This window comes from Saccopteryx bilineata, chromosome 6 (genome assembly GCF_036850765.1).
Source record: "Saccopteryx bilineata isolate mSacBil1 chromosome 6, mSacBil1_pri_phased_curated, whole genome shotgun sequence".
Taxonomy (NCBI): domain Eukaryota; kingdom Metazoa; phylum Chordata; class Mammalia; order Chiroptera; family Emballonuridae; genus Saccopteryx; species Saccopteryx bilineata.
Genome location: NC_089495.1, coordinates 191,027,034 through 191,040,694, shown reverse-complemented (window position 1 = coordinate 191,040,694; position 13,661 = coordinate 191,027,034). Strand labels below are relative to the sequence as shown.

Here is a 13,661-nt window from a genome sequence, read left to right as displayed (position 1 = left end):
GCGCGGCGCGAAGGGAACACGTTGGCCGGTGTCAAACTCGGGGAGACGGGGATGGCCTGTGAGGTTCAGTGCTAGTTCTCCTAAGGCCCTCTGTAGGGTCCTGTTGGAAACCCTCGGAAGTTATAAATCTTTCAAGCTGACTCTGAAGTTTGCTTCAGGAAATACATATCTATTTATCATCTTTTCCAAAGCACCATAGTTTTTCAGTTTACACCAGTCGCTAGGAGACGGGTAAGCCGGAAACGGAAATGCCCTTCAAGATAACTTCCGGGAGAGGCTGCCATGGCTGCCAGGGAGGAGGTCCTGGCTTTGCAGGCTGAAATTGTGCGGCGTGAGAAAGAACTGAGTTTCCTGAAGCAGAGACTGGCAGCAGCTCTTTTGGCGGAGGAACAGCCAGAGCGGCTGCTTCCGGTGTCGCCTCTGCCACCGAAGGCCACCCTGTCCCGAGACGAGATTCTGCGCTATAGCCGGCAGCTTGTGCTGCCTGAGCTCGGTGTGCAAGGACAGCTGCGCCTGGCGACCGCGTCCGTGTTAGTGGTGGGCTGCGGGGGGCTCGGCTGCCCACTGGCGCAGTACCTAGCAGCGGCCGGTGTAGGCCGCCTTGGCCTTGTGGACTACGACGTGGTAGAGATGAGCAACCTGGCCCGCCAGGTGCTGCACGGCGAGGCGCTAGCCGGCCAGGCCAAGGTCTTTTCGGCTGCCGCCTCGCTGCGCTGTCTCAATTCCGCTGTGGAGTGCGTTCCGTACGCTCAGGCCCTTACGCCAACCACGGCTCTGGACCTAGTCCGCCGTTATGACGTGGTAGCGGACTGCTCTGACAACGTGCCCACTCGCTACCTCGTTAACGACGCCTGTGTGCTAGCCGGCCGGCCTCTCGTATCCGCCAGCGCCCTGCGCTTTGAGGGCCAGATCACAGTGTACCACTATGATGGCGGGCCTTGCTACCGCTGCATCTTCCCCCAACCGCCTCCAGCGGAGACGGTGACCAACTGTGCGGATGGCGGGGTGCTCGGTGTTGTAACTGGTGTCTTGGGCTGCTTGCAGGCCCTGGAAGTGCTGAAGATCGCCGCAGGTCTGGGCCCCTCTTACAGTGGCAGCTTGCTGCTCTTTGATGCTCTCTGGGGACGTTTTCGCTGTATTCAGCTGCGGAGCCGCAGGCCCGACTGTGCAGCTTGTGGCGAGCGGCCCACTGTGACTGACCTGCAGGACTATGAAGCCTTTTGTGGCTCCTCAGCCACCGATAAGTGCCGCTCCCTGCAGTTGCTGAGCCCAGAGGAGCGAGTTTCTGTCACCGACTATAAGCGACTTCTGGATTCTGGGTACCCCCACCTATTGCTGGACGTCAGGCCTCAAGTGGAAGTGGACATTTGTCGTTTGCCTCATGCCCTACACATCCCTTTGAAACACTTGGAACGGAGGGATGCAGAGAGCCTGAAACTCTTAGGAGAAGCCATCCAGAAAGGGAAGCAAGGAACGCAAAAAGGAGCAGCTCTCCCCATTTATGTGATTTGCAAACTGGGCAATGACTCCCAGAAAGCTGTGAAGATCCTGCAGACCTTGAAAGATATCTCAGAGTTAGACTCGCTAACAGTTCAGGATGTTGTTGGAGGGCTCATGGCCTGGGCTGCTAAAATTGATGGAACATTTCCGCAGTACTGATGTACATAGTCTGACCTGAGAAAAATGAGGATTGCAATATTACTTTAGAGATATATTTATATATTTTCATTTTTCTCAGTAATGTGCGGAAGAGACTGGATTCTACAACTGTAAATACATGGACTTTTTATAAGGGGCTTTTTAGTGGTAATTCATTGCATGATATAGTTGTTAATAGATTATAATGCTTTCTGAGAACTGTGTTTTGAGTACTTGGAAGGTGTCTTGACATGTGAGATATATCGTGACAGGATTTTGTTTGTTAATCTGCTGATCACTTGCCTGTCCTTTTTTTCCATCTCCCCAGTCAAAAAGCTCTCTAAGTGGTCTACTTTAGGTCTGAAATTAAGTTGTAAATTTAGTCTTACCAAATTAATCACAGATCTATTTAAAATCAGTTTATTGTTTACTAAAGACATCCTTTGAGTCTTGTTTCTACTTCAAACAATAGACTATATTCTACAGAAATAAGTTTTAAGATGTAAATTGTTTTATTTATCTGGGAAGTGGTCATTCTATTGAAGAGTTCGAATTCATTTCAAAGAGGAATATTTACAGGTTAGCAAGGTGAAGCTATCTTCATAGTATGTCAGTTTCCTTTATAAGTTTCTTTTTTTTTTTTTTTTACAGAGACAGAGAGAGAGTCAGAGAGAGGGATAGACAGGGACAGACAGGAAACGGAGAGATGAGAAGCATCAATCATTAAGTTTTTCTTTGCGCGTTGCAACACCTTAATTGTTCATTGATTGCTTTCTCATGACCGCGGGCCTTCAGCAGACTGAGTAACCCCTTGCTCGAGCCAGAGACCTTGGGGCCAAGCTGGTGAGCTTTTGCTCAAAGCAGATGAGCCCTTGCTCAAGCTGGCGACGTCGGGGTCTCGAACCTGGGTCCTCCGCATCCCAGTCCGACGCTCCACCCACTGCGCCACTGCCTGGTCAGGCAGTTTCTGATTTTTCTTAAAGTTAGGTTCAGGGTCCACCTTATGTTGTACACATAACATTTTCTAAACTTATACTACAGTCTGGCTTGCTTTGGAATCTTCAAGTCCAGGTTCCAGTCTTCTGCCCTCCTCCTGCCCTTTCCTATACAGTCTTGTGTGAGGCTGCATGCTGACAAAGTCCTTGCAGTTTAAGGCTTAAGCTAAAGGCTAAGCTCTTCCCCACACCTCCATGTTGGCTGTGAAGCTTAGTGTTTCTACTGGTCCCATCCACCCACCTCACTTGCTTAAGTTGCTGGAGGCAGTTTCCATGCCCTTCCTCTCACCTTTTGTTTATTCTGCTGTTGGTTGATTTCAGTTATACCTGGCGGGAGAATTCCTGTTTATGTCTCATATATGTGACTTTGTATGGAGATTTCCTTATTTTGCATATGGCTCTGCACTATATAATAAAGCGGACTGGGGGCTTTGCTTTGGCTTTGGCTCGCCATCAGCTTGCAGGGGCTTCCCAATCCCATACTTCTTTTCTCTTGAATTTATTTCTTTATTCCGCACTGTTCTTACTCAGGACCTGGACAATTACTAATCATGGTGGTCCGCAGCACAGTCTGTTATTTTTCAATTTTTTTTTTTTTTTAATTTTCCATTGATTTAAGAGAGAGAAAAGCATCAATTCGTTCCACTTAGTTGTGTGCTTATTGATTGCTTCTCCTATGTGCCTGGACCAGGGCTGGAACTGGCAACTGGTGGTGTGCCAGGTTGATACTTGACCTTATGCTCAGTGGGTCGTCAGCCAGGGCCAGTCTGTTATTTTTCTTTTTGGCTTCACTGTATGGTCAGTACCCCAAATACAATATTGAATTAAAGTGGAATAGTGAACATTCTTACCTTCTCAATCTCAGGTGAAAAACTTGAATGAACAGTATTGCTTGGTACTACTTTACTATAGATAAATATTTTTTTATCAGATTTAAAGAATTTTTTTCTGCCTATAGTTTGCTAAGAGTTTTCATTGAATTTATCAAATGCTTTTTCTGCATTTATTTTTATTTTTTTGTATTTTTCTGAAGCTGGAAACGGGGATAGACAGACAGACTCCCGCATGCGCCCCACCGGGATCCACACGGCACGCCCAGCAGGGGGCGACGCTCTGCCCACCAGGGGGCGATGCTCTGCCCTTCAGGGGCATCGCTCTGTCGAGACCAGAGCCACTCTAGTGCCTGGGGCAGAGGCCAAGGAGCCATCCCCAGCGCCCCGGGCCATCTTTGCCCCAATGGAGCCTCGCTGAGGGTGGGGAAAAGAGAGAGAGGAAGGAGAGGGGGAGGGGTGGAGAAGCAGATGGGCGCCTCTCCTGTGTGCCCTGGCCGGGAATCAAACCCGGGACTTCTGCACGCCAGGCTGATGCTCTACCACTGAGCCAACCGGCCAGGGCCTTTTTCTGCATTTATTAAGATAATGTGCTTCTTAATTTTTTTCTCATCTGTTCATGTAGTGAATTACATTGATTTTTTTTTTTTTTGTAGAAAAAAATCATAAAAATTCACCCTCCAACAGTTTCTGAGTGTACAGCACAGTATTGTCAACCACTGGCACATGCAACAGATCCCAGAATCCCCCCTCCTGCATGACTAAAACTTTACACCCACCAAAGAACTCCATTCATTCCCCTTTAATTTGCCTTTTTTATATTGAATTAATCAGTTTTATTCCAGCATTTTATAGATGACAAAATATAGGTGTTTTTATGGTTTGTTTGTTTTTTTAACATTTCCATGGAATGGCAGGGACTCTGGCAAATTTCCAATATCTACAACAAAATTAAATGTAAAAATTTGGGCCTTAGCTGGCTATCTCAGTTTGTTAGCGAATTGGCCCGAAGTATAGAAGTTGCTGATTCAATCCTTGGTCAGGGCACATGCAGGAATGGGTTATTGTTCCTGTCTCTCTCTCTTTCTCTCCCCCTTCCTCTCTGGCTAAAATAAATTTAAATAAATTATGTATCAGTGGCAAATTGAAGAGGAAACACCTGGTCAAAGATGGCAGCTACTTTCCAACTGGCTTTTGCATGCAGGCCTACCTAAAATTACAACATAAATGTGAAATAGTTGTATCTCTGGCTACAAGTGTTTTTAAAAAAGTTAAAAAGCACTGTGGGCCAGACAACCCTCTGCATGTCAGGTTTACTAATCAGTTTGCAACCTCTAATTTGGACTCTCATTTTATTATAAAAAGATGGTATTTAACAAATTCAAAATGAGGATAGTCCTCACTTTTTAACCAAAATACTGTAGTTCATTTTGTGAATAGGTATGCTTATAGTATAATAGGCCTTTCTGTATTACAAAGATGGAGCTGTTTTCTTATAACTGCTTCTCCCAAGGAGTTGTGGAAATCAATGACAGATGTGGAGAGGCGAGCAAAGATGTCTGGCCTGTGTCTTAATTTCTTACTCCCAGGACCAAGGCTGATTCTGATACATATCAGGAAACAAGTGGACCGACACGGGAACTATTTCATACAGTAAAGACTAATGTCTTAAAGTTAGGCAGTTTTGATAGTTCCTGCAAACCTGATTGTCACTGGGGACAGACCCAAGGCTTTACTTCTAGAAACCAGGCCCAAAACCATGCACAGAACTGGCCTCCCCATTGAACTGGCCTCACTTAACCCATCTCGCTTAATCTGGCCCCATTGCTCTCCCAGAAAGCCCACACCATCCACAGCCCCAGGGCCAGGAAGCAAAAAGACTTTCTATTGTTCTTTTCTGAATCTTCTGAGGGTGTGTCTGGCAGGTAGAGCCTAGTCACATGCCTGTATACTAGCTGTAAGAGTGCTGGGACAGCGGTAGAGCGTCGGCCTGGCGTGCGGGGGACCCGGGTTCGATTCCCGGCCAGGGCACATAGGAGAAGCGCCCATTTGCTTCTCCACCCCCACCCCCTCCTTCCTCTCTGTCTCTCTCTTCCCCTCCCGCAGCCAAGGCTCCATTGGAGCAAAGATGGCCTGGGCGCTGGGGATGGCTCCTTGGCCTCTGCCCCAGGCGCTAGAGTGGCTCTGGTCTCAGCAGAGCGACGCCCTGGAGGGGCAGAGCATCGCCCCCTGGTGGGCGTGCCGGGTGGATCCCGGTCGGGCGCATGCGGGAGTCTGTCTGACTGTCTCTCCCCGTTTCCAGCTTCAGAAAAAAACAAACAAACAAAAAAAGAGTGCTGGGAATTTGAATTGTGTTGTCTATATTGGGGAGGCAGAACTCATAATCTGAGATTTTCACAAATTAGGACTGTTAGGAATATGAGAGTATTCACTATAGGGCAAAAATATTTTTATTCTTTGAAATCCTGTTTTCTCTGGGGATTGAAGCTAGGTTTTTACATTTAGTTGGGATTAGAATTTGATCATTTATTTCTTTTTCATTTAACAAACATCAAGTGACTTAAGTGTTCCAGTCATTCTAAATACTGGGATGGGATAAAGATGAACAAGAGGCCTGACCAGTTGGTGGCGCGGTGGATAGAGCGTCAGATTGGGACACAGAGGACCAGGCTTGAGCACAGGCTCATCCAGCTTGAACGGGGGCTCAACAGCTTGAGCTCAGGTTTGCCAGCTTGCCTGTGGGATCATAGATATTACCCTATGGTCGCTGGCTTGAGCCCAAGGTTGCTGGCTTGAAGCCCAAGGTTGCTGGCTTGAGCAAGGGATCATTTGCTCTGCTGTAGCTCCCTCCCCCCCAATCAAGGCACATATGAGAAACCAATCAGTGAACAATTAAGGTGCCACAACAAAGAATCGATGCTTCTCATCTTTCTCCCTTCTAGTCTGTCTGTCTCTCAAAAAAAAAAAAAAAAAAAATAGCCACTGTTGTTAAGGAAAGCAAGAAATAAAGTCTCAACAGAAGGAGTCACAGCTGGTAAGTAGAAGGGTTGTCAAGGAGGGAGGTCAGCCTGACCAAGCAGTAGCACAGTGGATGGAGCGTTAGACTGGAACGCAGAGAACCTAGGTTTGAGGCCCCGATGTAAAGCCAGTAGCCACTGCCACCATCACAGCCACCTGGCCTGTGCAGGTTTGCATTTGATTTGGACAGACGATAATGAAACAACAGAGCCAAGAACTGGTGGGACATTACCTTTAATCCTAGCCCGCACCTGGAGAGAAATACAGTGGGAAAACACTTCCCTTTCCATTCAGGCTCCCAAACCCACTGACTTATCCGATTTTCCTAGAATCAAAGGTTTCTACCTCATCAGCCTTATTCACCTCTGTTCCCTTATTCACCTCTGTTCCCCATCTCCTTCTCTCTGCACAAACTCTGTACAAACTGGTTTCTTCAGCACTCCGCCATCTTGGCTGCTTCTCTGCAATGCTAATTTCAGGAACAGAGAGGTGGGGGAGGGAGAGGCGCCCCTGGTCTCCCTTATTTTATAGCAGGGATCGGGAACCTATGGCTCGCGAGCCAGATGTGGCTCTTTTGGTGGCTGCATCTGGCTCGCAGACAAATCTTTAATAAAAAAAAAATTAATAACGTTAAAAATATAAAACATTCTCATGTATTACAATCCATTTCCTACCGCTCATGTTCATGGTTGTGGGTGGCTGGAGCCAATCACCGCTGTCCTCCGGGACAACAACAAATTTTTATTGGATAATGCATAACATACACGGGTTGTTGAATGGCTCTCACAGAATTACATTTTAAAATATGTGGCGTTCATGACTCTCAGCCAAAAAGGTTCCTGACCCCTGTTTTATAGTGTAGAAATTAAAGCCTTTAAGCCAGTATACAAATAAAGACATCTCTGATACAAAGCCACTTATCTGAGGCATAAATGGGATTCCTCATAAGAGTGCACCACCCCACATCAGTCAAGGGTGTGGGGAAAAGCTTAGTGTTGAGAAGATCTTAATATTAAAAGGGTGGGAAAGGCTTAGTCTGAAAACTAAGCCTTAGGCTATAAGGACCCTGCGTGCTTACAGCCTGTCATCCACACCCAGTGCAAACTATAAGCGAGTAAACATACATCATATTTGCAAACTTATTTGACCCACACCCGAGGTCGCTAGTTTGAGCGTGGGCTCATCTGGTTTGAGCAGGGTTCACCAGGTTGAGCCCAAGGTCACTGGCTTGAGCAAGGGGCCACTCGGTGTGCTGTAGCCGCCCCCCCATTAAGGCACATATGAGAAAGCATTCAATAAGGTGACCAATTTTTTTACAATGAAAAAGAGGACAAAAATAAATCAAAGAAAACAATATCGTAAAAGAAACATTTTATTCATTGCAACAATAATATACTATAATATGATACATGCATAATAAAAACATTTGTAATATTTTATAATTATGCTTACATGCCTACTAATTTTTAATAGTAATTATAAGAAAAAATTACTGATTTAGATACAAATACGTCACATCACACGCAATGGATCGACTCTGCATTGATTGAACGTAGACATTTACAGATTAGTTTTCCAATATCAAAAAGGAGGACATGTAGGTGGACACTTTTCGAGGGAAGATGGAACTAACAAAAGAAAGACTGTCCTCCCTGAAGGAGGACGATTGGTCACTCACAATCAATAAACAACTAAGGTGCCGCAATGAAGAATTGGTGCTTCTGATCTCTCTCCCTTCCTGTCTGTCTGTCCCTATCTGTCCCTCTCTCAGTCTCTCTCTGTCACAAGAGAATAAAACAAGGAGGGAGGTTAGAAAAAGGGCTTTAAGCCTCGAGTTTCTGCCCAAGGGGAAATGTTAATGTGTACAGTGTGCCTAAGAAAGGCTGTTTCCCAACAGTTTAGCATAGTCTTTTCAAACTTTTAACAAAAAAAGTTTTGGTTTTTTAAATATATATATATTTTACTTATTTGGGAGACCGAGAGAATGGGGGAGAAGAGGGAAGCATCAACTTGAAGTAGTTGCTTCTCATATGTTCCTTGACTGGACAAATCCAGGGTTTCGAACTAGTGACCTCAGTATTCCAGGTAAATTGATGCTTTATGCACTGTGCCACCACAGTCAGGAAACAAAAGGAGTTTTGAAGTAATTCATTCTTCAGGCATTGGCCATGTTCTGGGGATACAACATAATTGGGATGTAGGGCTCGCCTGCCAGGTGTTCCGAGTTCACTTTACAACTTTAGACATGTAATTTACAGAGCCTTTCCCACCTACACTATTTTATTTAATCCTTCAACAACTCTGAAAGGGAACTATCTCTTGTTCATAGGCTCCTCTTATATGTTCTTACCAACAATAGATTTCTCTGAAATAACCTAGTTGGAAGGGAGCCTTATTCTCAAAGTGGAAGCCTTCTGTTGCTAATGAGATCGGGCTCTCTTGTCCTTGCATAGCATTTTAGAAAAAATTCTATTGTAGACTGAGTGAATTTTCCAGCTGTTCCCAAGTATTTCATGTGCCTGGGTGGTTATCAGAAAAACCTTTTTCTCTGGAGCCATGTATGGTGAGACATTGTGAGCGCAATGAATTGCCACTATAATGAGGCTTGTATCCTGTTGGTCCATTGTTGATGGTCTCTGGATGGGGTCCGACTCACTCCAGTGTGGCCTTTGGTCTTTTTTTCAGAGTAGATGGTAGGAGGCAGGGCAATTGGAACACCTAGATCATTAGCTAAGTGCAGATATTTCTGACACATATGCTTTATTCCCAATGAATGGGCTGCTTATACTGTTTTATTTAAGAATATCTGTGTACATACTTATGATACTTGAGTTTCCTGATTTGAAAACATGTATATCATGGGTGCTGGTTTTCCTTGGTTGAATTTCTGAAAGGCAAAGGACTTTAGCACAATTTTCCAAGTCCCAGGCAATTTTAAAGTTTTGGTATTAGAAACTTTCACATGTAATAACATGATATAAAAGGGAAGTTGAAGACTCAGGATATAATGACCTTGGATGAGAGGAGGGGGGGGGATGAGAATGGGGAACCTTGTGGTAACATGCACTTTATTGACGTCCCCATCTGATGGCGCTCAGTTTGTTTGGTAGTGAATTTGTGGCGAATGTTACATTATTAAAAATAACTCACTAAATAAGCAGAGCAGATCGTGTATGGCCAATAATGAGAATATGTCATATACTGTTATGGTTAATCCAATTACATGCACCTGAAATCCAAAGAAAAAGAGAAAACAGTAAAGAAAAATGTCTGTTGAATTTTGCCGCCTTTAAAAATCAATCCATTAGATCACAAATTAGCTTGCTAATAATAGATAAGAACTGCTCAATGGATGGTGCCCTATTCTCTTTTTACTTTGTCACATTTCCCTTCATTGTTTTCTATGAAAGAAAAGGCAAGCAGCCCACCCCAACCCTATCCCTCAACCCCTGAGGGTTGCCTTTATTTTTGTTCCTTGTTCTAAAGAGTGGTGTAGAAAGACTCTTTGGAGCATCTAATTAAAAGAGTTTTATAGAAAGGCTCTTAGGACTATTTAATTACTCAGCAGCTGCTATATATTTTTCCCTATCTGCCCGTGTCTGTAGTTCTGTAACACTGACCCAGCACAAAAGTACAATTTCCAGTGTGTTCCTGTCCACTGTATTAGAACTAGAACCTGAGTGCTTATAAATAGAGAACATCAAGAGGGAGGCTACTTGCCTGACTAGGCGGTGGTGCAGTGGATAGAACGTCGGACTGGGATGCAGAGGACCCAGGTTTGAGACCCCGAGCTTGCCAGCTTGAGCGCGGGCTCATCTGTTTTGAGCAAAAGCTCACCAGCTTGAACCCAGGGTCACTGGCTCGAGCAAGGGGTTACTCAGTCTGCAGAAGGCCCACGGTCAAGGCACATATGAGAAGCAATCAATGAACAACTAAAGTGCTGCAACGTGCAATGAAAAACTAATGATTGATGCTTCTCATCTCTCTCCATTCCTGTCTGTCTGTCCCTGTCTATCCCTCTCTCTGACTCTCTCTCTCTGTCTCTGTAAAAAAATTAAATTAAATTTAAAAAAAAAGAGGGAGGTCACTTAGGTCATGTCAGAGGAACACAGCTGACTCATTCAAGAACTACTTAATGGGTATTAGGAATGGGCAGGTAGTGATGCCTGGCACACAGCTGTGAACAAGACAGACTTGGGTCCAGTCCACCCTAACTCACATTCTAGTGGGGGAGAGAGATGACAAATCATTTAATATGCAATCATCACAAATTGTGATTCTATGAAAAGGAATATCGCTGGCGTGGTGGCCAGAGAAGACCTCTGAGAAGAGATCTGAATTAGGAGATGGCAGGAGTCATGAGATGAGTTGAGGAAAGAGTATTCCAGGGAGTGAATACAGCAAGTGCAAAGGCCCTGAGGCTGGAAAGAGCATCCTGAGTTGGAAGAGCCAAGTGAGGTTGTAGCAGAGTGAAATGGGGGTGGGGCAAGAAGGCAAGGACCAGATCCCATGAGGCACAGTGGGCCATGGCAAGGAATCTGGATCTGATTCTCAGGGTAACTGAAAACCATGATTCTCAAGCTGTGCTCGTGTGCAGAGCTGGGCAGGTACAGAGCTCCAAGCCAATGGCTGATGAGAGTTGGTGGTACTGGGAGTAAGACAGAGCTGAGGTGTTTTCTTCAGTGTCCCAGAGGTCCCCAGCAGGATTGAGCTCCTACTGCCCACAGTCATGACCCGCCCACTGAAACCCTGTTTCTTTCCCTCCCCTGTCTCACCCCTCCATTCCCTTACCGGAGCTTCCCGGAATCTCCTCCCAAATGTGCAACTTCCACTCAGAGTCTTGTCCCAGGGTCTCCATTCTCTCACTCAGCCCCCTCCTAGGACCTCGCACTCAGCAGGTCCCCAGACATCATGTAAACAAATGTCCCTGGCAGTTTAAACAGATAAAGACTGGCGTGGGAGCTTGGGATTTCACTTTTGGTTTGTGTTTTGATTTTTTTTTAATAGAGAATATTAGTACATAGAGGTTTTTTATCTGAATGGACTGCAATTCATTTTGTGCACCACATAAAGACTCCAGTTTCTTCTGCTTGCTGGGTACTAGAACTTCTCCTCTGGAATTTTATTCCTGGGCCCTTAGAAAAAAACAAGGAAGAGTCTTCTGCTGGGACTCCTCCCCCCAAGTCTGGGCCCCCAGCCACAAGGTTGCATAGGGAGGCAGAAGTCGTCCTAACACTAAGTTCTCCAGTAATGAAATGGCCGGCAGAAATGCCCCTCGAGCCCATCGTTGCTGCTTCATGCTGGCATATGTGCTTGGCTGGATGCTGGGGACGTCTGACAGCAGGAAACTGACCAATAACTATCATCTAGTAAATTAAATCTGCTGCAGACTTCACAAAAGATGTGGATTTTACCAGGCCAATGCACAAGACGCTGGAGAATTACATGAACCTCTCAAGGCAACAATGAAGAAAAAATCCCCCTGGATGATGCTACCAGGGGCCCTTCTTTAGGAGAATGATGTGAAAACCATGGAGAGGACTTTAGAAAAGTCCATGAACCTTTATGCAATTTCCAGAAATGTCTAGAAATTATATTCCGGAAATCAAATGTCCAGAAATGACCCTCCTTCTGTTTGTGTTACAAAAGTGACATGGAATGGTTTTCGTTGAAAGATTACCAGAAAAAAAAAAAGTTGCCTTGATCTAGCCTTCATTGTAAGAATGAAGCCATAGTAGTTTGTAATAATCTCACTTTTATTAAATAAAATTTTTTTAAATAAAAACTTATTTGGAATAAGGGAGTTGCAAAAAAAACAAAAACAAAACACGAACAATGTACAGGGAGTCTATGTATCCTTTCCCAGTGTCCATTTTGCATAACTATGCTAAAATATCAAAACTAGGGAAATGACATCAATACAATCGACAGAATTTATATAGATTTCATCAAACATGCATTTGTGTGCGCGCATGCGCACATGCGAGTGTGTACACACGCGCATCTCTAAGTTCCCTCAAGCTACCCTTTTGTAGCCAGCCTCCCCCCCCCCCCCCCCGTACCCCTTGCCAACCATTATTTCAAGACTCATATAAATAAAATTGTACAGTATATAACCTTTAGCAACTGGCTTTTTCACTCAGAATAAATCCCACGAGGTCTAGAGGAGCCTGGAACAGATTCACCCTCAGCCTCCAGAAGGAACCAGCCCTGTTGATAACTGGTGTCAGATTTCTGGCCTCCAGAACTATGAGAATAAACTTCGGCATTTTTAAGCCACTAAATTCATGTCATTTGTGACGGCGGTCCTAGGAAACTGGTACAAGGTCCATCCGCGCTGTTGGGCGTGTCCGCAGTTTGCTCTTTTTCATTGCTGAATGCTATCCACGTGGGGGGAGTACTGCATTCTATTTCAGTTATTCATCCGGGTTATTTACAGTTTGGGGCGATTATGAAAAAGCTGCTATGAACATAAAAAGACTTAGTCTATACATTTTTTTTTTTCATTTTTCCGAAGCTGGAAACGGGGAGGCAGTCAGACAGACTCCCGCATGCGCCCCACCGGGATCCACCCGGCATGCCCACCAGGGGGCCATGCTCTGCCCCTCTGGGGCGTCGCTCTGTTGCATCCAGAGCCATTCTAGCGCCTGAGGCAGAGGCCACAGAGCAATCCTCAGCGCCTGAGACAACTTTGCTCCAATGGAGCCCTGGCTGCGGGAGGGGAAGAGAGAGACAGAAGGGGAGGGGTGGAGAAGCAGATGGGCGCTTCTCCTGTGTGCCCTGGCCGGGAATCGAGCCCGGGACTCCTGCACGCCAGGTGGACGCTCTGCCGCTGAGCCAACTGGCCAGGGCCAGTCTATACATTTTACTTTTTTTTTTTCTAAAAAAGTCCCAATCAAACTTTTTCCCTCTCCACTACTTATTCTGAAACGTGGGTCCTCCATTTTAAGTAGATTTATCATAAACAACCTTTTTTCTAGGGCTCATTATACTTGCTAGCCCAGGGCCTGCTGTCCTCAGCTCATCTAGCTATAAGAATTGCAGCCTCGTCTACTTGGATTTTTGGATAGGAGCACCAGCTAAATTGGCCAGAATTAATACAAAGCGAAGGCCAGCCTTGAATGGGCACAGCTCAGAAATTCAGCGTTATGACTCTCCTCCAGGCCTCAACTTCTCACAT

The 13,661-nt window shown here is 45.4% G+C and overlaps 1 protein-coding gene across 1 annotated transcript; it reads left to right on the top strand.

The window, feature by feature from the left end:
* The first annotated feature begins 275 nt into the window (after positions 1–275).
* MOCS3 (molybdenum cofactor synthesis 3) lies at positions 276–3,796 on the top strand. The gene has a single exon (XM_066236818.1). It carries the CDS (start codon positions 283–285, stop codon positions 1,657–1,659), a length of 1,377 nt encoding a protein of 458 aa, XP_066092915.1. The 5' UTR covers positions 276–282; the 3' UTR covers positions 1,660–3,796.
* The last annotated feature ends 9,865 nt before the right edge of the window (positions 3,797–13,661 follow it).

Bases quoted from the DNA above. Each gene is read 5' to 3' on its own strand.
- MOCS3 (XM_066236818.1), top strand. From the start codon at position 283: ATGGCTGCCAGGGAGGAGGTCCTGGCTTTGCAGGCTGAAATTGTGCGG.